The sequence below is a fragment of the Malania oleifera genome, chromosome 7 (genome assembly GCF_029873635.1).
Source record: "Malania oleifera isolate guangnan ecotype guangnan chromosome 7, ASM2987363v1, whole genome shotgun sequence".
Lineage (NCBI taxonomy): Eukaryota > Viridiplantae > Streptophyta > Magnoliopsida > Santalales > Ximeniaceae > Malania > Malania oleifera.
In genome coordinates this window covers 100,383,876-100,410,754 of record NC_080423.1, presented here as the reverse complement: position 1 = coordinate 100,410,754, position 26,879 = coordinate 100,383,876, and the positions used below count along the sequence as shown (strand labels likewise).

Sequence of the window (26,879 nt, the reverse complement as noted above, 5' to 3'; positions counted from 1 at the left end):
CAAAATTACAAAAAAACTAACATTGAGAAATGAGAATGGAAGTTCACTTTTGCAAACCTGAATGAGACATTACCTTTTCATTTTCATATTTTTTATTGCCTACCAAACTTTATTGACCCTTATTTTGCAGGCAAAATAGTACCTAGTTAGACCTCTCTCTCTCTAGTCTCACCTTTCACATAGCCTCGATGCTGACTTTTACATGTTTTGAATTTATATTGCATTTGAATAAGAAGCAAAATTAACCAAAATTCAAATTTAAGATCCAAAATTTACGTCACGAGACAATATTTTCATATCCTGATTTAGTGCAGTCTGGATGGATTTGAGAGACTTATCAAGATTAGAGTTTCGGATCATAAAAAAATATATTTAAAAAAAATATTTATGTAAAATATCATTTATCTTGTACTAAAATTACAACACAAGCCCTTTTTTTTTTGAAAAAAAAAAAAAACCAAGATGGAGTATTTTTCTCAACTACTAGTCTACTATACTATTTTATAAGGAGAAAGAAGATAAATTAGCGTCAGGTCAATGCTCATGCGTTTACGAGTCAAGCATTTCAAAACTAACATAGCGCCTTGAAATCGGTCCTCTGCAAGAGGAGGAGAGCTTCCAAGATTTGAACTGACAGAGCACGCGAGCAGGAACAGGAAAAGAGGGAAACCATGAACCTGTTTAGATTTGCTGGGGACATGACCCATCTCCTCAGCATCATCGTTCTCCTACTCAAGATTCGCACCACGAAGTCCTGTGCTGGTATGCGCCATTGTTGCCTCGACTCTTTCTCTCCTGTTCGTTTTCCGTTACCGACTCTGTTCTCTTCATGCATTTGCTCTTGCTTGATTATCATGATCGGCGAGTAGTGTTTGGTGGAATAACGAAATTGTTGGTGGTTTGAGAGAATTTGTGATTTTTGGACAAATGAAGACCATTTCCCAAAAATCACTGATCACACACATTTCTCTGAAGCATTTCCCCAAATCGCACGGGGTGCGTTTGTGCAAGCATTTGTAATTACTGGAATTTCCAAAAATGATGGATTTTAATAAGAAAACCCCAGAATTATGAATATTTTGTTTTGATACTTCGGTTAGGAATTTATAAATCTCATTTTCAGAACGATAATGAAAGCCATTATGTGAAAGGTCGGCGGGAAAGGACTAGCTCAATTAGGCAAACCCACTTCTATCTCGGTGGGGCAACTTGGCGATGCCCGGTGCGTGCAGTTGGGCTTGGTGGCGGAGCTGGGGAAGCAGATGCCGAAGGGGGCTTTTCTTAAACACAATTTTTTTTTGTATTATTTGAGAAGAAAATTTTAGTTAGTGGAACTGTCCTCTAAAAATCATACGAATTTTGTAAATTCTCTCTCGAGGTATCCAAACAAAAATTTTTAGTAGAAGGTATTGTAATGGTATCTGAAAATAAAATACCTTTTTGAAATACCCTATCCAAATGCAGCCGAAGAAGTTAGAATTTTTTTTCATTGAATCACTTCAATTGCTAGTCCTGGATAGAAGAAAATGAAAATGGCTACCATTTGACTATTCCCCCCTCCCAAATTAGTATTATCAGTTGGTTAGGAAGTGTTGTATGTTTTGATACCCTGCACAAAGTAGCTGAGTCATAAGGACAAGCTCTAGGGTGAGTGGTCGACTAGGATATCTTGGTTTGATTCATCTCTATACTGTATTTAAGTGGGCACCTTTGGCAGGGGTCGTGGTGCTAGGTTTATGGTTGGCCTTCTCTTATTATAAAAATAGGTCTGTATGTTGTGGTGTTTAATAATAGAGATTTTCCCAAGATCTCTTACTATCCAGTATCCCAACAGTTTTAGGTATTCTCAATGTAGCAGTATTGTCACACGATAGGAGAGTGAAGAGGTGTTGAAAATTTGTACAGCCACTACTACTACTGTTGATGTCGCCACTGCCGCTGGCTGCTGTTGCTACTGCAGTGATGGACTGAAAGGGCCAAGAGGGGGTACTTCCCCCCGTTGACCCAATAAAAAAAGGGAAACTGAGAATCTTACTCAATGTGCCTCGCTCTTGTGGTCCTATGCAAAAGAATGCCCCTCACAAAAGTTTGTTGTGTATCGAGTCTCCGAACTCTAGAGACTCATCCAAAAGAACGTTCCCTTCAGTCTCTCATAAATGAAACATGGGTTTAGACCATTTTATTGTCTCACGCAAAAGAATGCAACAAGTAAAAACTTGAAAGAGAAATGTTAAGAGTGACATTCCAAATTAGATGGTTCATACTTCATAGTAAGCTGTGTCTTGCACACATCATGGACCATGTGTTCATTTTGTGCTCATTTTGAGCTGTCCAATTTGTTAGCTGCAACTAATGTACATGTCCTAAATATTTCTAAAACTTAGATATCGTACTTCTTTTGGCAGGATGTATGTGTGTGTGTGTGTGTATAGGGTTGGCTCCACTATTATTGCCACTACTGTTACTTGTAATATTACTACTGCAACTGACCACTTAGGGGTGGCTCATGGATCATTTTTCTACATTCTATATGGTATAGGTTATTGGTTCCGTTGATATTTATTAAATTGAATTTCATCCATCTGCTAAATTAAATTCTATTGAAAATTAAATTCTTGCTTGTGCTCAAGCAAGAAGTATGGGTTTTTCCTCCAGATTATGAAAATTTTTAACTCCAAAGAGCTCAATTTCTTAAGTTCTTTGATTTTTTCCACTCTGTTAGTGTTTTAGGGATTTTATCTTCCTCTTATATCCAATCATCTACTTCATACAATAATGATATATATTTGAGAGGGAATAATGATGTTGAATATTTGTATTGGGAGTATTTACTAGAACCCTGTTCCCTGATGATCTTTGTAATCCATTTTCCTTAAAATTACCAAAAATATTCCTGTTATACCCAGTTATCCACATCCTTAAAGTTCAAGAAAACCCATTGGGCACAAGCAAGAAGCATGGGTTTTCCCCCAGATTATGAAAAGTTTAAACTCCAAAGAGCTCAATTTCTCAAATTCCTTGGTATTTTTTCCACTGCCCATAAGCGTTTTGGGGATTTTGTCTTCCCCTTATATCCAATCATCCACATACCATTGAGGTTCAAGGAAATCCATACTTGTACTCACTCAAGTAGGAACTTTCGGGGTGTTTTTCTAGGTTTTCGAAAAGTTTAAACTCCTGAAAGCTTTCTTGAATTCTTGGTTTTCACTGTTCATTACTTGAAATGATTAAAAGTAGTTGGACATCACTAGGGATGGTAGTTTAGTGGTAAGGGTTTACTCCCTTGTGGTTTGGAGGATGGGAAACTCACAAGTTTGATCCTGAGGGCAATGATGTGGCTATTTTTTAGCTCAAAGTATTCAATCTCAAACTTACAGCACCATGCCACTTTGCCCCAGTGGGGTTAGGTCAAGTATGGCTCAACTTCCCTGATGGATCCACATGCAGCTCTCATGGTAGGCCCTAAATGTAGGGGCCATGGTCTGCTTATGGGCTTGGATCTAAGCCCTTCCTGGCATAAGTTCTTGATGGGCAGAAGCTCTTGGTCACGCCTACGGAGGGTGCCACAAACTGGTGGTGTCTTACCTTTGTGATGCGAAGAAAAAGGGGAGAAGAAGAAAATGATTGCACTTGACTAGAGTCACTAGCCCATGTGGCATAGCTTGGGTACATTAGAGGACTAAAGGAATGTTTCTAGACTTTGTAACGGCATTTGGCAATGTAGGATACAGAGATTTTTAGGTTGCCTGATGTGCAAGTCTATTTGAACTCCTTAACTTGAAAATGGGATATCTCTTAATAATTCAGATTCGATTATTTTTATCTATGAGCGGGCCCCAAATCAATATTAAGTTGCTAACACGCACACAAGCAGAGCTTGAGGTCTCTCTTTGTTTCCATGTGTCTTACTTTCTGTGCTTATTTTAAGCTTAGTTTTCAAAATGTATGTGCCCTTGTTTTGTGCAATATTCTATCATCCCTAACATTCACATTTAACATGCATCAGGAATTTCGCTTAAGACTCAAGAATTATATGTTATCATCTTTCTTACCCGGTATCTTGATTTGTTCATGAGGTATATCTCTTTGTACAATACTATCATGAAGTTAGTGTTTATTGGGACTTCAATTGGTATTGTCTGGTATATGAGATACCATAAGGTAGTGAAGCAGACATACAGCAAGAATGAAGACACCTTCCGACATTACTATCTCATTCTGCCTTGCTTTGTGCTGGCTCTTTTGATACACCGTGCTTTCAACGTGAATGAGGTATGCAATTGCAGTACTGGGAATATATTACTGCTATTATATTGTTTATCAAGCTAACTGGGTCCTTTACTTCAATTTAGAACACCCATGTCCAACCCTTGGATATGGGACATGGTTACTTTTACTAGACACTTTGGAATAGTTGAAAATCCGCATAAGTAGGTAAGGTTGATACTTAGAGATGCATCTCATTCCAACTGATAGCTATGCTCAAGGCCCTGCAATATATCGTTGAAAAATTGTCTACTCTTAAATTTATGTTATGATATGTACTAATATACTTTTTAACACATAGTGCACTAGCCCTTCTATTTGAGGTCAAGATGACTCTAACTTTTCTATGTTTCCTATCAGCATGTTAAACAGATAAAATGCACAACGCTTGTCTCAAGACAAAGAGTGCATAAGTTGCCCTGAGCATAATCTAAATACTAACTCTCAAAAAGCAAAAGACATAAACTATTGTTTATGCATTTGCACCAAATGTGCTCTTTTGTGTTTTTTTTGTTTGACGCTTACGCATTTTGAGTTTTTGCATTTTAAGTCAAGTTTGGTTTTAAATCAAGCTTTCAAAATTTGTTCAAATTTATTTAGATGCATACAAGAAAAGATTAAGGAATTTCTAATTTGAGTGAATCCCTAAAACTTTGGACCTTTCCAAAACAAATTATTGCATCTTGAACCGTGAACACAATTTAAGCTTTCTAATGTTATGATTACTCTTAGCATGGTTTACCTGAATGATATCAAGTATGCATGCTTTGAATGACCAACAAAATAGTTCACAAATTATAAGTATTTGTTTTATTTTTTTTGTGTAATTTTCTTATTTTTTTCAATATGTATGTATTTTATTTATTTATAAAAAGTCCCCAGAAGGTGCCTTAATCCTTTGAAGCTTGCACCTTTCCTCATGAGAGTTAAAATGCCCTGCATTTTGCTTTTGCCTTTTGGAATTTTGTTTTATGTATTGCTAAATTTTGTCATTTCATCCTCGTAAATGCTATTTCAATCACATGTCTTTTTTGTGGTGCTTACGCTCTTTTCTGTAAATTAATTTGTACATGCCTGAAGGCTGAAAACAAAATTTAGGGATGAGGAGATGATGTCCTTAAAGGAAATTTAAACATAATTCAAAGTGTAGGGCAACTTGAAATAAGAATGGCTTTTGCAAGGTGTATAGGATGGATATGATATTTTTTTAGTCTGCAAAAAAAGTCCCTATCTTAAAATGTATTTGACATTTGTAGAAACTATACAAGTATATATTTTAGCTAAATTTTGCCCAGCCATTTCATAATTGAATGTCTGAGATAGTACATAATCGCTGGAAAAATTGTTTAGATTAGACTCTTAGAGAAAATGCAGTCAAACATGTATGACATTGAGAGACTTTTAGCAGGCATTTGGCTCAGGTTATCCTAAATTCCCTTTTGGAACCACTTTCTTGGGTATCGGGAATAAGATTATCATTTCTTGGGTCTATTTTTGTTTTGGTTCACTAATTAGGATTCATGGGAACATAAGATTATAGTATTTAGCATAAATGTAATGCTATTGTTACTTCAATAAAATTACCAAAATAATCCTAACTTGTAAGGATAATAATATTATATACATTCTAGTCATGTGCATATTTGTGTATGTAGCAGTAGTAAAATAAAATAAAATAAAATAAAGAAATAATAATTGCAATAAAATTTAATGATAAATTTTAATGCTAAAATCAAAATAAAGAAAATAGGTAATATAATAATTATTTGTAAATGTTAATAATCCAAATATTGAAACTAATTATCAGAATACTGAAAACTGATGATAATAATTATTATTATCAACGATTATGATATTTTTATCAATAATTTTAATAATATTTTAAATTATTAATAATAATAATAATAATAATAATAATAGGAGTAGTAGTAGTAGTGATGGTGATATTTTTGTCTAATGAAGTGATTGCCTAAGGGAGACATGGGGTACTAAATACCTGTGTTTTGAGGGCATCCTGCCTTCCCTAAGAATCCAAGGTGCCACATAGGATTCCCATGGGTTCCTAAATGTGCACATCCAACATTCTGGAGGCCACAACCCTTGGACTCCTGTAGGATAACCTGAGCCAAACGGCCTTAAGGTGAATGCAGACAAAACATGGAATATTATGATATTTATGGTCTAAACGGCCCAATCACTGCTTTATGTTCTTCCGAGGGACCTTTATGGCATAAGCAAATTTTCTGTTAATTACTAATATACATTTGATTCCTCTTTATTTATGAGCCAAGAACTGGACATTTTTCAGGTTAATAATTAGATGCTTTCCCAGTGTCAATTTTTAGGGTATATTTTTTTTTGGTTGAGGTTGCTTTGGTATGAGGTATTTTTTCAAAGATCTTGGAACATGGTTTATTCTTCGTATGTAGTTGGTTGGTGTTGTCATGTAGTTGAACCAGAATTGCTTGCTTTCTTGGCAGCATTTGGAGAGGAATTCAGTCATTCAAATCAATTCATTGTTCCTACTATTGTTAGACCATAGATACCATTCTTTTTATTCTCCTTCAACCTTGGTTTTCTGCGATTGTCATTTTTTTTCTCTTGAATTTTACTGAAACTGCTTTAATTTCTCTCTCTTGGGTGGTTAGTTGGCTTCTTTTTTCATTGTCTCTTCTCTTCTCAGAGGACTCCTTCTATAACTTTTTCTCTTTTGACTATGGTATTTTCATTCCCTGTATTATTAAGAAGGGAGATCTCCAAATGACAACTGTAACTTTATTAAATCACACCATGAGATGAAGAATTGTGAAGTTTAACACCATATCATGGACAAACTTTCTAGGGCAGATTTAGCAGGGTTTGCACTGGCTAATTGCTAGCATAAAGGCCAAGTGGCCATTTAGTGTATTAAATAGAGGAAGATGATCTTCCAGAAAAACATAAGCCTTGACAGATTTTAGGTTTTGAGCTTTTATTTCTGAAAAGTTTGTAGCAATATCTTTTTCATGTGTCATTAATGGTTTGAAAAATCATGTCTAGTTGAAATTATCCATCACCATCTTTATAGTTTCATTGCTTCTAAATTCCTCTCAACATGGGTTTTTGCATGTTTAAGGTTGTTGTTAGAGGTTATATATGTCTTTTAGTAGTATTATTATTGAGTGTGTTAGTATATTAATTAGTGAGGGTTAGTAAGGGTATTATTGTCATTAGAATGTATTTAAAGTTGTATTATAAATAGAGGGAGAGACCTATCTTCAAGTTAGGTCATTCATTTTTAATCAAATCTTAACATGGTATCAGGGCATGATCCTATCTAACCCTATTTCCCTCGTCCATCGCCGGAAAACACCATTCCCATGGCTGTTATTCCCTAATCCACCTCCGTCCGATACTAAATCACAAAATGAATCACATACCCATAATCAGACCTCCCCAATGACCCACCCCACTAAACCCCATCACCGGAGGGCACCCCACGCGCCAGCCAAATTCCGGCAAGGTCGACCCCATGCGCTAGCACGTGATAGCAGTTCTGGCCACTTATTTATTTATTTTTTGTCCTGCCATGCTCCGATTCCTTCTTTAGACTATATTATCAAGCCGTTAGGCCAGTTTTTTGCTCAAAAAATTCAACCTTTTCAACCATGTACTTGTGGTATTCTGTTAATTTCTGTTCAGGGTTTGTGAAGGCTTCCTTGTGAGTTTTTTGGAGCCATGGCAGCGTTCTATTGCAGTGCTATATCCGTCAGTGAGTTGTTCACCTTGTCTGTGGTTGCGTTGGTGCTTCACATGGTTTGTGATTGCTCCAATTATTGATTGTTCTTCTTGTTTTTGGTGTGGTTGCTGATTTGTGAGTGCTGTGGCAGCGCTATATCCATCGGTGAGTTGTTCACCTCATCCATCGTCGTGCCTGTGCTTGACATAGTTTATGATGGTCCTGATTAGTTTTGATTGTTCTTGTTGTTTTTGGTGTGATTGCTGATTTTTGAGTGTTGGGATGGAATCTATGAATCCCAAAAATTTGTTTCCTAGACGACTCAAAAGTTGGATGGAAAGAACTATGTTCAATGGTCTAAAGCTGTTCGGATTTATTTAGTAGGATTAGGGAAATCTGACCATTTGCTCCAATCTGATTCTTCTGATGAGAAGAGAAAAGACAAATGGGTTCAGGAAGATGCTTTGATTGTTTCCCTTTCATGGAATTTGATGGAGCCACAGATTGCACGGATGTGTATGCATCTAGATACGTGCAAGGAGATTTGGGATTATGTCAAACTTCTATACTCCAATAACATTACACGTATGTATGATTTATCCCAGGAGTACTTTCAGTCACAACAAGGAGATAAGAGCATTGCGGATTATTTTGGAAAGATGAAGTGTGTTCATGAGGAGCCTAACGTCATGCAACCTATAACAGCCGACGTTCGTCAGAAGCAGAGGGAGCAGATGACAGTTCTTCTTGTTCTAGCAGGCATGAGACCTGAGTTTGAGGTAGTTTGGTCCCAGATACTCAGTAGTGCCAAGCTGCCATCATTTGCTGATGTTTATTCTCGTGTCCTTCGTGCTTCCTTTAGTACGCCTTCTCCTGCTCTTGCATCTAGCTCTGAGAGAACAACCTTTGCTACACAGAATGATTCTAGTTCTCTACCTATCAACTACAAAAGTTATCGCAGTGGTTCGAGTAGTCGTAGTGGTAGAGACTGATGAGGCTGAGGTACTCCTCGCAAGTGCAGTCATTGTGGATGGAATAATCATAGTATTGAGCAATGTTGGGATCTTCACGGCAGACCGTCACAGTGTTGCCAATGCACCACTGACTTCACACTTTTGGGGGCAGCCAATCTCACCTTTGGGGTCGAGTGGGGGGCAACATGCTATCTCTATGTTGGAAGAGTGTTTCAAGTTCCAGCAGTATCAAGCGTTAGAACAAGCTTCTCTTCCCATTGCATCCCTTGCCTAAACAGGTAAGCACACAGTATGCCTTTAATCCAGTACTTCCCATTCTAGTCCTTGGGTTGTAGACTCCGCTGCCACTGATCATATCACAAGTATACCTAGCTTTTTTTCCACTCTTCAATATCCTGCAAATTTACCTTCTGTTACTCTTGCTGATGGATCCACTACTGCAATCAAGGGAATCGGGTAGGATCCTTCTTGTTGTTTATGTGGATGATTTTGTTATTACAGGTGATGGTGATAAAGGTATTAGGAGAGGGCCTAACTGCCTAAGAATAGGTCTTATTATCAAACATGTTCCTCAACTGCTAAAATAGTATATCTGGTTTGATTTATTCCTCATATGGTCAAATTCATTTAGCAGATTGTCAAAAAGGGCATCCTGTAAGCAAGAGCGAGCTTGCTGTTTCTGCTATCAAATCAACTTTTGAAAGATTAGCAGCTCAAGTAAAAGTAAGCAATCTTTATTTTGGTCCATTTAGATTTTAAGGCTAGTAATTCCTATTATCTTTTTCTTTATGAGTTCTATATATTGTCTTTCCATATTAGAAATCCCCATCCTTGTGGCTAGGTCAAGAAAGAACCTTTGGAACTAGTCTAATGCAAGAGTGTATGCTCTTTCCCCATCTGCTCTATTTGAGATGGACCCTCTCCCTAGGCCCTCCTTCCCAGCCCTCCAGCTTACTGTGAGTTTTCCTTCCTATGAGCCCATGTGCAATGCAAATAGTAGGCCACTGGGCTTGAAAATGTGCACAAAGCACGTGCCTAGTTTTACCTTGTGTTGAAATGTAATTGGACTTGGAATTGTTGGTAAAACATAGCCCCATCATTAACATTGTGCTGAAATTCAATTATCAAAATGAGGGCACTCAAGATTTGAAACGTATGCCTATGGGTCAATGAAGCTGTGATGTTATGTTCAAGAAGAACTAGATCTAAAAGCTGAAGCTATTATGTGAGAGCCTAAGGATAGATTTAGGAATAGGTTTATCTAACATATTGTTGGCTCCTCAGAGGCTTTTGCAGATTTTTTAAGATAATAAAAAAATCATTAAAGCATGGAGAAAAACAATTACAGAGAAAGGTGCTAAGGCATCCTCCAAAACAAATCAAAAACAGGAAAAGAGAATATATAAAAGATTTTGCCATATTGTTAATGTGGTTACTCGGTCCTGTAGACCATAGTGCATCTTTGTGAGAGAAAAGTTTGTCTAATATTACTATGGACTCTGATTCAACATTGGACCTGCCATGCTCTTCCCACCAGGTCCTTGTAGATTTACATGCATCACTAGAGAAAGGTTTGGCTGATATGTGGGCATGCTAATAATTGTAATTCATAAGTGACCTGTATGTTCATAAATCATCTGTAAAAATGGATAATGATTTGTTCCTTGGCAAAAAGCTTCTACCTTAATTATGTAGTAGTCCAACCTACACACTACTAAAATACGAGCAAAACTCATAAAAGGTGATTTCTACCTCTCTCAAAGAATCTCATTATCAAATTTATGAAAAAGTATAAAAATCATTTTTGAATAGTGGAGTTGTAACTGTGTGGGAATGAGAATCTGCCCTGGAAAAATAAATGAAAGTTAATGAGAACATAGAGCAATAGGAAGCAACAATGCTTTAACAGATTAGAATCAGTCCAATGAGTAGCCATATAACACAATGTCATGGTAGCTTAAAGAAGCTCAAATTATGTTATACCCTTCAAAAATTGATCATTCCGTATAAAACCATATAATGAAATAATGTGGACTTCTTTGCAAACTCTCTGATGAAAATATTCTTGAACTTTATCATGTAAGTGCGCATGCATGCAAAAAAGAAAAACTGAAATGCCTATTGTGATTTTACACGTTTGCTTTTTAATTAGGCAAATTATGATCTTAATTTTGTGAAATAAAAATCAATATCAATTCAAAATACTATTTGAAACTGGATCCGTAAGATTCTATCTGTTGGCTCATAAAATGAGATGGGACCCAGTGGGCCTGGAAGTACAAAAGGCAAAAAGAATGTTCCCTTTCAAGGCAAAGCATAATTATGACTGAAAAAAGATGTGTCTTGAGCTGGCAAAGTTGTATTGGAGTTTCTAGTATCATCATATAGTCAAGCGGAGAAATACCTACTGATGTGCCCACACTGTGGGTCAGATCTTTGCCCTTTTCAGAGACATAAACATCGTACTGCATCCCCTTAAGGGTGGAAATAATTTCTGCAACATAAATTCTCTAGAATGTTGGTTCAGCCTTATTTGGTTTGCTGTTATGCTTCCATTGCTTTACAATAGAAGCATTCAAACTATACACTATGCTCAGAAATGCATATGAGATAATTTAGTTGCAATGGTCTTCCTCAAGGTCTTAAATTTCGATTTCGACTCAAATTTCGAAGCTCCAAAAGTTCGGAAATTTCGACGGAAATTTTGATTTTGATGTCAATTTCGATTTCAATTTGAAAAAATAACGGAAATTAGTAGCAAAGCATGGAATTCTTTGTGAAACTTTAGAAATGGTTAACAGACATAATAATATAAGTTTTAGGACTAATATATTACAAATTAAATACATCTTTATTTTGTATGAGGTGGAAAAGTTGTAAAATAGTATGTGTATCAAACATATTTGTAAGATAATGCACATTAAACATATTCAGTTAATACAAATGAAATTCATAAATAATTTAAATATTATTTCTTATACAAATAATGATAATGTAGACATGAATGGCTAAATAAAATGTCACTGTAAGTTTATTTTTTCATTTAATTTCAAAAGAACTTGTAATAATCTTTTGTTTCGATAAAATAAATTAAAAGAAAAATTTCAATTCACTCTTAAATCTCTCATTTGAATTCTGATAAAATTTCATTGTATAGTTAAAATTTCGACAAATTTCGAGATTTCGATAAATTTTGGATGATTCGTTGAGATTTCGATGGAAATTATGCAAGACGGAAATCTATTGTCATTTTGATTTCGAGGGTGATGGAAATTGGAAATTTCAACGGAAATTTCGACAATTTCGTGGAAATTTAAGACCATGGTCTTCCTTAATTCCCTTCACTTGGTGCAAAAACCTTTTTCATGTTATTAGTAATGCGTTATACATGATTGCAAGTGGCTAATCTTGTGTAATGCATTCCCCCCCTTTTTGGGAGCTTGGGGTTCAAACCTTGTATTTGGATTTGTGTGGATTTGGATAAAATACAATGTGAAATTATAATGAATCTAATCCAATTCCATACAAACCTAAATCCAAGGCATGAAGTCCATGCTCCCAAACACAACCTTATATATAATTTTTAATAACAACAACCAAGCTTTTTAAGTCTCAATAATTAGGGTTGTCTACATGAATCCTTTTTTGATGATTTACACAATCTTGGGCAATTCCTTTTGACAAATGAAGGGTTGTTGAATCCTCACTCACTATCTTATACCAAATCTATGTTCTAAACTCTAAGCACCCAAACATGGGGTAAATGTATTACACAAGATTATTCACTTGCAATCATGTGTAACCTTAGATAATTTCTAATAATGTATAAATATTTCTTTAAGTAAATTGTTGTACATTGTTATGATAAAGTTTATAAATTAAAGTATGAAATACTTGAATTTTTATAGGAACTTATATTTTCTTTGCAATTATAAAATACAAAACCCACTTAGCAGATTGTTTTGACACAACAAAGATATAAAACCATGGCAAATTCTAAAAATACATGACAAGACACAGTAGGGCACATTAATTGAAAATTTGGAATTATATAATATTATATTTGAATATATTATGCATGAAAAATATTAAATGTTAATATTCATATAAAACTCTGTACAAAAAATATGCAAAAAATCTAGTAAATATACATGCATCTTCATCTATGTTTTTATTTTGTTAAAATTATTTTATTGAAAATGCCAATAAGTTTGTAGTTTTTAATTTTTTTTTTTTAAAGTTATAGTGTTCTTTCTTAACTATAATTTTATGTGAATAGAATAAAGTGAACTCAAATTACAATATTATCATTATATGTCTTTGACATGTTTAAAAAAGTGCCAAGGGATCATCCAAAAGTTCCTGAGAAGTGTGAGAGACATGTTAGACATTAAAAGTATATTGTTTTAAAAGTATGAAAACATTTACATTATTTGTACTTTTATATAGTATAAATTATGATATTGCTATTTCATTTTATTTTTTAACCAATGGAAATTTTTTAATGATGATAAACATTTTGGTAGTCATAAGATAGCTTCAAAATTAGACACGTTAAGTTGAGTCTTAAGTAAATAAAATTTTTTCATAAAATTCTTTGGGTACAAATTTTAACCCATCTAAAAAAAGAAATATCATTTTTTTTTTCAATTTTAGTTGAATCAAATTTTAGGAATATTTCTTTTAATTGATAGGGATATTTTTGTTCACAAATTATTTACGCTATTTATAATATTATATACAATATAGATACTATGTATTCCTTTTAAGAGCTAAGGACATGTTTGTCTACATAATTATTTACACTATTAGTTCTTTTATATACAGTATAGAAATTTATATATTTTGTCTGTCTTTAAAAGATATGATATTTTTGTGTAGAAAATGGTTTCCAATATCCATACTTGTATACATATATTGATTATAGATTATAGATTACTAGTTATTAAGAGTAGTTCATTTTGGTTAGACTTTCCATTATGCTTCAATTGCTTGATAATAGAAAGCGTCATCACCTTTTACTTGCCAGTTGGTTTTGACTTCTGATGTAATATCCGACTGTTTCTAATAGGTGCTGTGGACATTTTCCCTATATCTTGAAGCAGTAGCAATTTTACCACAACTGGTATTACTACAGCGATCAAGAAACATCGATAACTTAACTGGGAACTACATCTTTCTTCTTGGGTATGTCATTCTTTTAACTTAAGCTGTGTTAACTTTTTGTTTCTATCCTTGTTGGTGAAGCGAAGTAGCACAAAAGCACAGTACTTAGATCCTCAAATTAATTAATCAAAAAATTGTGACAAAAATCTAATAGTCAAAATATATTTATGTTTTCAGTTTGTTTTATTGTTTTGTGTCATTTTTTCTTTTCTTGTCAAGGTAAAAGCCATGTGCAGTTTGTGAGGGGTTTTGTGTTTGAAAGGAAACTGAATGCAGCAGATGTTCTTTGTGCTGGATTTTTACCATAGAAAGTTACAAGCTCCATCTCCTCATATACAGCAGTGGCTTTGTGATGCAGACCTCATGCACCCAAGCCAGGATAAACCTTAGTACTCAAATTCCATTCACAATATCCAACCTTAAGTAAATATCTTAAATTGCATATTTATAGCTTTAATATGCTTGGGAGTTGGGCAAATAAAATAAGGAGACATTAGGGTATGTTTGGTATCATTTCCTTTTCTATTTCTTTTTTTTTTTTTTTTCATTTACAGATTATGCAAACACGTTTGCTTTTATGTTGTTTAAAATCAAATATCTGTAAAATTTGTAAATTCTTTTTAAAAATAATGAGATTTATTAAAAATTATTTTTTCTATTTTCAGTTGTCATAACAGTTGTACTTGTAAAGTGAATTTTGAAATATAACGATTAATTAAAATAATTACAATAATTTTTATTTTTTTTACAATATTTTTAATTTGTATTTTTATTGTACTTTTAATATTTTAATCATATTTTTTAATTGTTATTTGATTCAAGGACAAAAATAAGCATTTGTTCAACCAAAATTTAAATTTGTTTTAGTTTTAGAAACATTAACCAAATAAGTTGTTGGTTTTCATTTTTTTATTTTTTATTTCTATTTTTAGTGTGTTTTTTGGGTTTTGTTTTCATAATTTTGAGAGTGATACTAATACCAAATGGCCCCTTAATACTACTAGGATACTTCTTTCTCTATGAATACAATTATGGCATCTACTATTATTATCTAATAAAATACTAGTGTAAAATGCTGTAAAAATATAAAAAATCCTGGAAAACAATAAAATTACAAAATTGCCCAAAAATCTCAAAAACTTTAAAATGTGATGAATTTGCATTGCAGACCTTGAAGCTTACATCGCGTCATTCTTCCTTGGTTGGTTAAAATTTGATCTTGAATTTGAAACATTTAAAGGACGGAGAATTGAAGAATCAAGCAAATGTGTAGATGAATGGTATAAACTGCAAGAATAAAAAATAGTATGACAAATGGGTAGAATCACTGTAAAAAATCATTCATGTCTTCGGCTTGAATTCAACATGTTTACTCTCCATGGATGGCTTATTCTTACAGTTTCCACCTCGTCAAATTCCTTTCTGAATCCTTGAGCTTAGATGTCAATTTTGATACACCACTTATGCTTTCAGTCCTAGTTGCTAGTACAATTTGTCTCATCTTGGATTTGATTCTTGCTCACTAAACATACTGCTCGACCTCTTTCCAATAATAAAATCCTTTTTGTCAACCCTCTCATGAGCTTTAACAATGTTCAATGGATGGCTTAGCTTGGTAACTGCCACAATAGCTTGCTCTTTGCACCCGGTATGCTGCTTCATGATATTTTGCAAGTATTCTTTCTGGTGGATGGATTCTTGAATATTCTGTTGCAAGATAACTGTACCAACCCCTTAGCTGTTGTAAACAAACTCTCCAGTGGATAGTTCCAGGGTGTGCTGGAAGTTACCTAAATAGAGTCCTGATCACTCAGCAGTAACTACAGTCGAGTCCGTGGTACTATTTGCATCGTCAATTCCCTTCTCTTCTATGCTGAGGTCTGCATTTCCCTTTTTGCACTGTTGTATGTCCTGTTTAATCTGCTTTACAAGGACATTAATATCTTTCTAGTCCTACTTGGTCACCACAGTTTTTCTGCTCTGCTGGTTCAGTTTTGTCGGACTGGTCCAGTTCTCTCAACTCTATTGCCCTGTGTCTTTAAAGCAAAGAAGATGCAAAATTGATGAGTGATGTGGGAGGGTTGTTAGGCTGGAGGTAGATGCTTGCAGCTAGCCATGGAGGTGCAAGATTGGAGGCTGCCAGTGTGGTCACTTTCTCTGGCAGATGTGGACCTGGATGAATCAAATGCTACAATAGCAATGCATCTCAGAGACTTCGATCTCTACTGGTGAAAATATGGTGGTGGAAGATCAGCTAATGAAAATCTGAGTTGACTTCTCCTTTGAAGATGAGAATAGTGGTGATGGTCAATTGTGGATGATAACAAGGTTGTTGATGGTTGGTTGGCTATGGCAATGCCAGAGGGTGTGATGATATCCTCTCTTTGATGAGGAAGAAGGATGAGTTGGTTGGTCGGCTATGGCAGACACAGGTTAAAGAAAAAAGCCCTCAATGGGTGGAAACAAATGCGGACTTGAAGCTGTTGAGGTAAAAGGGGAACTAAGGTTGAGTGACTTGACTGGGTCTTGGCTACTGGCTGGGGGATTGTTGGTGGGGTTGTTCAATGATGGAGACATGGAACAACATGGCAATGGAGCTACAACAAGGCTCTGATACCATTTGATGCAGGATCTCACGTCCTCACCCCTAATGCAAGGGATAAACCCTAATACTCAAATTCAACTCCAAATAAAATCCCTTACACGTATTTGTAGGCTTCGTATGCTAGGGAATTAAGCAAATAAAATAAGAAAACTTAAATACTACTAGGATACTTCTTTCCTAATAAATAAAACCTCAGTATCTACTAGATTATTACCTAGTAAAAAATGCTATTATAAAATGCTGCGAAAATAAGAAAAAATTTGGAATATAATTACAATTTTTCTCGACTCAAAATTTCCAAACATGATGAAATTGCATCAAAGGCCTCAAAGCTCAGGTTGCATCACATTGACAAACCTTCCATGGAGCCAACGTGATGGATTTGGAGGGATTGGAATATTGGATGAAGCATTATACTCCAAAACCAGAACATAAACTGATTTTTAAGGTTAGGAAGAACTATATTAAGTGCAGATTGAAATATTGTTGAAGAGGAAAAACTAAATTAAGTCCAGATTGAAAGATTGTTGAAGAAGTTGCAGTACATGGCAGTTCACAATGACTCTATAAAAAGGGGCCTTAATGATGTTATGGCACAAGATGATTTATAACAGAATCAGACTCAGATATTTTAGATAAGTTCTCCAAATTTTGGGGAATTTTTTTTTTGATGAGACAGCAATAAGGTGAAGTTTCAAGTTGGGAACTGGAAGTGCAGAAATATGAATCTCGAGAGCAGCCATTTCACGCAAAATGAGGACCTTCTGGAACACCCTTCCATGATCCCCAAGTGGGGGACCATAACTGGGGCCGTTTTGTTAAAGCTGGCTGCTCTACCTAAAATAGTTCCATATTGGAGTATAAGCTCCCAGGTTCGAGAGCAATATCGATGCTATTTGATTGGTCTTGATTCAATTGTGATAAATTTCTCAGTTCTACCTTGATTTTATAATCAAAGCAGTTCCATAATGTGGAAGAAAAATTAATTTGACTTGACATATCAAGTATAGAAGGGGGTGGGGGCTGTATGGACTTGCAGCCATTTTCTGATTGTTAAAGCTTGATATGTATTGTTGGTCCACAACCAAATAGCTTAATCTTTTAGGTGAAGTTGTAATCTAACATGGTATCAGGGCTGGTTACTCAGAGGTCCTGGGTTCTAGTCTTGTTGCCTGCATTTACTACGTGGTGTTTTAAAAAAATTATTATATTCCCTGTAATTATCTCTCCACATGCTGTTGAGCTGGACATGTGAGGGAGTGTTAAAGCTTGATACATATTGTTGGCCCACAACTTGATGGTTTAAGCTTTTAGGTTAAGTGGTAATCTAACAATGATCATTTTATACTGTTGGAAAAATGACTCTTGAAATTGAGAGAAGGATGCGTTACATTTATTTGGATTCATGATATGAGATGAGTTATCAATCAAGCCAAATTGTGTATTGGTATTCTTGGAATGGCGAAGATTGTATGCTTCCTAAACTTTTAGAATTAGTAGGTGACGGATAGGTGGCTAAGTGCGAGTGTGATGGTAAGAAATGTGGTATAAAATTGCTTTGACATGGTTTGAAAGATGCCTATCATTTAGAGAAGTCAGCCCCTGGGGTATTCTAAGTAGTTGTTGCATGCAGGAACCGTGAGAGAAGTCCATAGTGAAGATGGATGCTGTTCTGTATAAAGAGTTATTATTTGATAATCAAAACCAACTGTTAGAATCTCATATTTCATAAGTTATATTATATATTTGTTAGAAGAGAATAGGTTATTTCAGAAATTAGGTTGTGTGAGTGGGGGGGTATTTTTGTCCTTAAGAATTTTATTGTTATTAATATATAAGAGGGAAGACCTGGAGCTGCATGTAACTCTCCAGGATACTGTTGCCTCCTCCTTTCTCTTACCTTCTTCTTCTTTTCCTCTCATCTTCTCTTCTTCTCTTCATCTCTTCTCCATCTCTAACTTTACAACAAGTTATCAGAGCTAATTACCTGGAGGTTTTGGGTTCTAGTCTTGCTGCCTGTGTTTATTGTGTGATGTTTAAAAAATTAATGTATTCTCTCTAAGGGGTTTTATTTATCGTGTGCTTATCTCTCCACGAGCTGTCAGGATGCATTTGTGAGGGAGCTTCAAATCTTGATATACATTGTTGGCCCACAACTTAATAGCTTAAGCTTTTAGGTAAAGTGGTTTCTCATTCAAATCCATCAAATACAGACAAAGATAAACAGTTGAGGATTTGTGAACGGCGGAAAGCAAGCGCAAACCTCACTACTACCATGCAGCCACCTCTTCTGCCCTTCATTGTTTCGACTTCTGATTTTGGAGATCCATCCCAGTATGACTTAGATTTTCCCATTGCTCAATGGAAAGGTACTCAAACATGTACGCAATCCTTAGTTACTAATCCTATTGCTCATTATGTTTTAGTTCTTTACCTTCCTAGTCCTCTGCATTCTTTTATCTTGTCTATTTCCTCTGTTTCTGTTCCTTCCTCGCTAACCTGGGTGGAAGCATGCAATGGATGTAGAAATATATGCTTTGATCACTTGAGGGACATGGGGCTTGGTTGATCTTGCTCCCGGTAAGGAGTTGGTTAGGTGTCAATGCGTCTGCACCATTAAATATCTTTTTGACGACTCTATTGAACGACTTAAGGCTCGATTGATTGCCAAGAGGTACACCCAAACATATGGTATTGATTATTCCTTCTCTTTTGTTGCTTGACTAAAGTCTGCTCATGTTAATCTTGTTGGCAATCGATTTTGATTGGCTCTTATACTAGTTGTATGTGAAGAATGCCTTTTTTATATGTAGATGTGTAGGAAGAGGTATACATGGAGCAACCTCTTGGGTATGTTGCTTAGGGGGAGGATGGTAAGTGGTTGCATAAATCCATTTATGGTTTTAAGCAGTCTCCTTGAGCTTGGTTTGACAAATTTAGTGTGGTGGTCTCTACATTTGGCTTCATCTAGTGCTATTATGATCATTTGGTGTTTGTTTGCAAAACAAAGGCACATGTGGTACTTATAGTAGTTTATGTTGATGATATCATCATTACTGGCAATGATCAGGGTGGGATGGCAAATGTTAGTGGTGTCAAGCTAAATTTCAAATCAAGGACTTGGGTACCCCGTGTTACTTTCTTGGTATTGAGATTGTATGGTGTAGGAAAGGGTTGAGTCTATCTTAATGAAAATATACCATGGACTTGCTAAATGGGACTGGTTTTTTAGGAGCTAAATCAACTAATATTCCTATGGATCCTAACATGAAGCTATCTAGGGATGTTGGACCGGAATTTGGGGACATGCATTAATATAAGCAGTTGGTTGGCAAGTTGATCTACTTTTCTATCACTAGACCTGATATATCTTTTATAGTAGGAATGGTGAGTCATTTTATGGAAAGAACCACATTGGGATGCAGTATGTAGGATTTCACAGTGTCTCAAAGGTTTTCCTAACAAAGGTTTGATATATAAATGTAATAAAAATATTGAGATCATGGGATACTCTGATGCAGATTGGGTTGACTCTGCTTGTGATCAAAAGTATACTACTGGCTATTGTACATTTGTTGGAGGTAATCTTGTTACCTGGTGTAGCAAGAAACAAACTACTATAGCCATATCTAGTGCTGAAGCAGAATATCAAGTTATGGCTTATACTAGGGGTGTAGTCGGTTTTATTAGGTTTGCTTTTGCTGATAACTGAAAACTGAACCGAAATTATCGGTTTTTTATTTTAAAAACTGAAACTGCATTGAAAGCTGATGGTTTAAAAAAACTGGAAACTGACTGCTATTGGTTCGGTTTGGTTTGGTTCGGTTATATGTCCGTTTTTAAGACTATAAAAATTTTAATGTAAGAAAAGCCCCAAGTAGGAGGGCATAATTCAAAATTTTTATCAAGCAAGGCACAATGGAGAACACTACATATTATGAAGAGGGTCCAACACAGATGCCCTTCAATCCAAGCCCAATTCAAGAGACTTTAGCAAGGGCCAACCACAAAAAATGCAGCCTGGGCCCATCCGCTAGAGGCTTTGTGCACACAGCAAGGCCTGGTAGGTTGTATATATATAAAGGGTGGAAGGGTCGTCCCTTTTACCCTCAGCCAATGTGGGACAAATTGTTCTCACTTCCCATAAGCCAACACTCACATTTCAAAGTAAGCCTTCTGTTTCACTCTTTGTTTGTCCCACATCGGAAAAGAACTCGAGAGCCCTTCTCTTCTATATAAAACACTTCCCTCCCTCTTCCTCTTTGTTTTCCATCCATCTCAGCAATCAATTCTCTTAGACTATTATATGTAATGATAATTATTATAAAATAATATTTGAAATATTAATAACAATACACTAAAAATGTAAAAAATTAAAAATAAATATAGAAGTTTTCTGTTTTTTTCGGTTCAGTTTTATTGTCAAACCGAAACCGAAACCAAAACTGAAAATTGGCTTTTACAAAACTAAAACCGAAACTGAAAACCGAAATCGAGAAATGGAACCAAAATGTTAAATGGTTCGGTTTTGGTCAGGTTTTCGGTTTTTCAGTAATTTGTTTACGCCCTAGCTTATACTGGAAGTGAGCTTATGTGGTTAAAATCTCTTATCTCAGAGATGAGGTTTTTGATAATGAAGTGGATATATTTTGTGATAATCAAGCTGCCATATATATGGCTAGCAGTCCATTATTCCATGAGAGGACAAAGCACATTGAAGTTGGTTGTTATTTTGTTAAGAGGAAGAAGGTTGTGAGGACTCCTTTTGTGAAATCTGTGGTTCAACGAGGCAATGTTTTCACAAAGCCTTTATTTAAGCCTACCTTGTCTAATGGTTGTAACAAGCTGGGGTTGGGTGATATTTATACACCTTTAGCTTGGGGGAGAGTGTTAGAAGAGAATACGTTATTTCAGAAATTAGGTTGGTTAAGTGGGGGTATTTTTGTACTTACGAATTTTATCATTATTAATATATAAGAGGGCAGACCTGGAGCTGTACATAACTATCCAGGATACCACTGCTTCCCCCTTTCTCTTACTTTCTTCTTCTCCTCTTCTCATTTCTTTTATTCTTCTCTCCTCGATCTCTAACTTTACAACAATATTTTTTAGAGTTCTGCTATGATACAGTGGCATTTACTGAGATGGTCTAGAAGAAATAATTGCAATATATGGGAGTTGTGTTGGTCAAAGTGGATGCAACAATAACAATATTCAGGTTGTGTAGTTGCATTCGAAGTGGTGATATGTTGTTATGGCAGGGGGGTTTCACTGTTAAGTGGAGTCGGCAGCTGCCATGCTATTGTGGAAGTGAAGGTAAATGTAGTGGAGGATGCAGTGAAGGAAGAAGATGGTGAAATTGTGGTGATGTTTAAAGATGAGGATGATGCGGAGGTACTAGCAACTATTCCTTGGAAGCTGTTGTATGTTGCCATTCACAGCAGCATTGATGATGGTCTTGACAATGGTATTATGATCAATGCCAGCGACTTTATACACACGCACACACGCGCACAATCCGAGTTTGAATTTATCCAGATCAACTTCAAGCCCAGAGGGCATTATCTGATATAATTATTTATATAACAATATATTGTATTGCGTATAACAATATTAAGAAGTTGTCATAGTAAAGACATATATGGCACTTGAATTTTTGTTATTTATGATATATATAATCAAATTCAATGCCCAATGGTTTGAAGGTACCCGACTTGGAGTTTGATTTGGCATCTGGTCGGCTGTGCTGATGTTCAGTTGAACTGATGGAAGAATATGCCAGGAAAAAAATTCCATATTGAAGGCAAGCTGTTCTATCTGAGATGGAAGAAGACAGTTTTAGGAAGTGTTTTTTTTAATCATATTTTAGATAGGAACCATGGGTGGAACTGGTGGATTGGGATTACAGTGATGGCAACAAAATGGATTTATGAATGTATTTGTTCTTTTGTGGTCTGATTGGAGAATTTCATTTGCAGTAAGACATTTTGGAAGTTCTGCTACTGGATGAAATATTGATCACTGCTTTGGAGTAAATATTTGGAATTGGGGTTTTCAATGTTAAAGGCCTAAGGTACTCTATTTTTGTTCCTGGGCAGCTGAAGGGACTTCATGGTGGGGGTTTGCTGAAACTTTCAGTTCTTTGTGCGATCAGAATCTTTAAACAATTCTGATACCATGCTGATGCTGGGTAAGAGGAATAGGGTTTAGAATGATGTACTGACAGGTTTAACCACTCATAAATCACACAACCATGAAGGAAGGTCATCAGTGTTGTACACGTCCAATTGATGGAGCTCTGATGCGGTGCTCAGGTGGCTGGAACACAGGTTTTTTGCCCAAGAGCAGTGCTGTAGCTTGTGATTAAATGACGCTGCTACTGCTTTACCCAGAAAATGTCTGTTGGCCAGGAATTTCCCAGTTTTTTGCACATTATCCATGGATAAAACCCTGACCTAATCAGGAGTACCCTCTGAAGTCTCCTGGTCCACTTCATGTTGTTTTAAGTGAAGTTGTTTCCAAACCGTGAGGGCATTGGAAAATTTGTGCACCTTGATTTGGTTGTTGCAATAAGCAGAATAATTGTTGATTCTATTTAATTATTCAGGAATAACTCCCTCTTCCTCCTCTTTTTATGATGTTTGATTGAAATCAATTTTATCTTCTGTATTTCACATGGTATTTGATAATGGATACTGCCATAAATTCATCAGAAATGAGGTTAATTTCTAGTTTCCGCCAAGTATTATTATATTAATCGATAATGTTTTGCAAAAAAGCAAAAAAAAAAAAAAAAAAGCATTTGAAAATGAAATAAAGTTTAGTTTTCTGGCATATGCTGTTTGATTTTGCAATTTGGTTGATCTGATTTGTTGCTTGCCTTATTCAAATTGACAGTTCTCCTCTTTGTTTTGCTCATTTGAATAGTCTTCTGCCATTTTAATTTTATACAGTGACATATTTTGTTGTTCATCCTTCTGCAGTGCTTACCGGGCTTTATATCTGGTTAATTGGGTTTATCGTTTCTTTTTAGAGAATCGCCTAGTCCGCTGGATACGTAAGTTCTTCTCACTTTTGCTTGCTATATTTTAAAATTTCATAAGTTACTGCTTGTAATAAGAGTTCATGTCAAATGCCAAATGCAGCTTGGGTTTCCGGCTTCATTCAGACTGCTCTCTATGCTGATTTCTTTTACTACTATCTAAAGAGGTAAGCTTCCATGCTTTATTTTCCCTGCATTTGGGAGCATGAATTTTTAGACTTAGATTTGGATTTATATGGATTTGGGGCGAAATGTAATACAAAATTGTTTTGAGTTTCTTTCAAATCTACTCAAATCCAAATTCAAGCCTTCCTTGCTCCCAAACACTACCTTAGAGTTTTTAATGGAAGCAATATTTATAGAAATGATAGAAGAAGATTTCATATAGCAAACCACACCTAGTGAGACCTAAGGCTTTGTTGATTTTGTTGTTGTACACCTTTTGCTCTGTCAAATCCTTTTTTTTCTTCATTTGGGAGAAAGGTAAACGATGTGAGATTGACTCTCAAGTAGCAATGGCAAATCCCACCACATTTATTTGAATCATCAATGGACAAAAAATAGTGGAAACAGCTTGCAATTTGGATTCCCCCCCCTCCCCACCCCTATTGCTTTGGTGAAAGTGTTTCGAAACATGGTGTTTTGTTGGAAGGTTTCTAAGCTGCCACAGAGATCAATCTATGGTCAGTTTAGAGGCTTAACAATTGAAAGAGTAAATTTTCTGCCTGCATGGCCAATTAAAATGCAAGTATGACATTTCTGACGTCTTTTGAGGACTGCATCCTTGCTAATTCACTTGTCTGATTGTGTACTTCAGCTGGAAGAATCAGGAGAGGCTTCAGCTTCCTGCTTGAAATTGCCCCTTCGTGGCAATTTTCAGTTGCCAGCTAACAAAGTATGCAGCAAGAGCATTGGAGTTCAGGAATTCTTGTAATATTTATACTCAGCATATAGTGTATGGCTTCATTCCTGTAATGTTGTCTTTATCAGGGTTCACTGCAGCACGGTCACTTGCATAGTCAAATGGCTTAACATTTGCAGAGTTAAAAAGGATTTTTACCATACTTCAATGAAACAGACCATGGATACTTAAATTTGGTGTTGGAACTGGAAATATGCATGACTTTGATATGCGAGCAAATCAAATTCTTAAAATATAGGTTGCGACACGATGGGAATACAATAGGTAACATATATATACACGCACACACACGTGTGCGTGTATATATTTATAAAATTAGTATCATTGGCTCGTTGCGCACATTGCCATGACTAGTAATCATTGAAGCGAGTTTCTTGATAAATAATTTTTAAAGAGTTTCATTTCGAAGCTGTCATTAATTTTTTTTTTAAAAAAACCACAAAAAGTGTAAACCTAAAAACGGTAAATTTGTTTAAAATAATAATTCTAGGCATCAACTTCTTTTTGTATTTTTGTGAAATTTGTGAACACACTCTGTAATATTGGCTAGTAATCAATTCTCAAATCTCATATCCTTCTATACTAATATCAAAAGCATTATTTGACATAAAGAAATATACAGTAATTAAGCGGTTGTTTGGTATTACTGTAAAAAATTAGGGAAATAAAAATTAAAAATTAGAAACAAAAATTAAAAATTAGAAATCAACAACCTATTTGGTTAAGATTTATAAAACTAATATAATTTAAAAAAGGTTCATTTTCATTTAAAAAAAAATATTATAAAAATGTGATTAAAATAATAAAATTATAAATAATACACATAAAAAAATTACTTATAATCATTTTACTTAATTGTTCTACTTTAAAATTTTATTTTACAATAAAATTTTTTTGGACATGACAATTGGAAAATAGTAAAAGTATTTTGTAATTGATTTTATTATCATTTTTTGAAATTTGTATATATTTTCAATTATATTTAAATTTATATGATCATTTAATTTTGAGTTTAATTTAAAAGTGTATAAAATGAATAATTTAATCTCAAAAACTATTTTTAAATATTAAATTTTTTTATAGCAAGTTGTCAAAACAATTGAAAATTATAAAATTTAATTTTAATTTTTTGGCAAACAATTGAAAACTAACAACAGAAACAAAAAACTGACAACAAAAATAATTACGTTTTTATAATATATTTTTTCACTATAGAAAAACAAAAAACAAAAAACAACAATGGTACCAAACAGATTCTAAGTATATGATACCATTTTATGCAAAAAAAATATTCATTTATTTATACAAGACTTTCATACGTTGCAATAGCATAAGTCAATAATAGAATGAAATATATATTTTACCGCTGGTTAGGTTTTTGTATTTTTTTTGAACCATGACCATTTGGTGGCAATGTGTTTACACTAACTTTAATGGCTAATATATTTTTTGCATATATTTTTGTCTCTCTTTCTCTCTCCCTAGCAGCAGCAATTGAAGGGAGTCCTCAATTCGTTTATTTATTATTATTATTATTATTATTATTATTATCTCCCCCCTCTTCATGTGATTAGTCCCACTTCAATCATCCTTTCCCAACACCTTTATATTACATTTATATAAAATTAATTCAAATTATTGACTCTCATTTTCATTATCCTCTATTTAAAATAACATATAATAATAACAAACCAAACCTTAAGTCCCACTAGGTATGGTCAATTACACAAATCCTTTTCCGCCAATTTATGTAGTTATGAAAAATTTCCTTCAATAAATTTAGGGTCATTAAATCCTTATTATTTAATTTCAAATTATTTTAGATCTATTCTTATCCTTTTTATTATCCTTCACAATAATTAACTCACTCTTCCTCACTCGTGTACTATGTGACCTCAAGTGCCCAAATCATTTAAATTGTCCCTCCCTTATCTTATTTTCACAGAAGCTGCAAATATATTCACTCTTTAATTTATATTTTAACATTATACCACTCATTATGAAATTGTAAAATTAATTCAAATCTAAATTATTAAAAATTATAAAATATTTATAACATGTTATACTAGTGTTTACGTACATTAGAATTATAAAAATAATTCAAACTATTTTTAAAATAGACACATGTATATCATATGTATTTATTTAAGATATTATGCTTGAAGACATTTCAATGAAATATGTAA

General features: G+C 34.6%; 1 protein-coding gene across 1 annotated transcript; it reads left to right on the top strand.

Moving 5' to 3' along the window:
- The first annotated feature begins 503 nt into the window (after positions 1–503).
- On the top strand, positions 504–24,865 carry LOC131159671 (ER lumen protein-retaining receptor B-like). Its single transcript, XM_058114748.1, has 6 exons — positions 504–762; positions 4,007–4,272; positions 14,030–14,145; positions 23,713–23,786; positions 23,875–23,938; positions 24,589–24,865. Exons 1-6 carry the CDS (start codon positions 672–674, stop codon positions 24,623–24,625), a joined length of 648 nt encoding a protein of 215 aa, XP_057970731.1. The 5' UTR covers positions 504–671; the 3' UTR covers positions 24,626–24,865.
- The last annotated feature ends 2,014 nt before the right edge of the window (positions 24,866–26,879 follow it).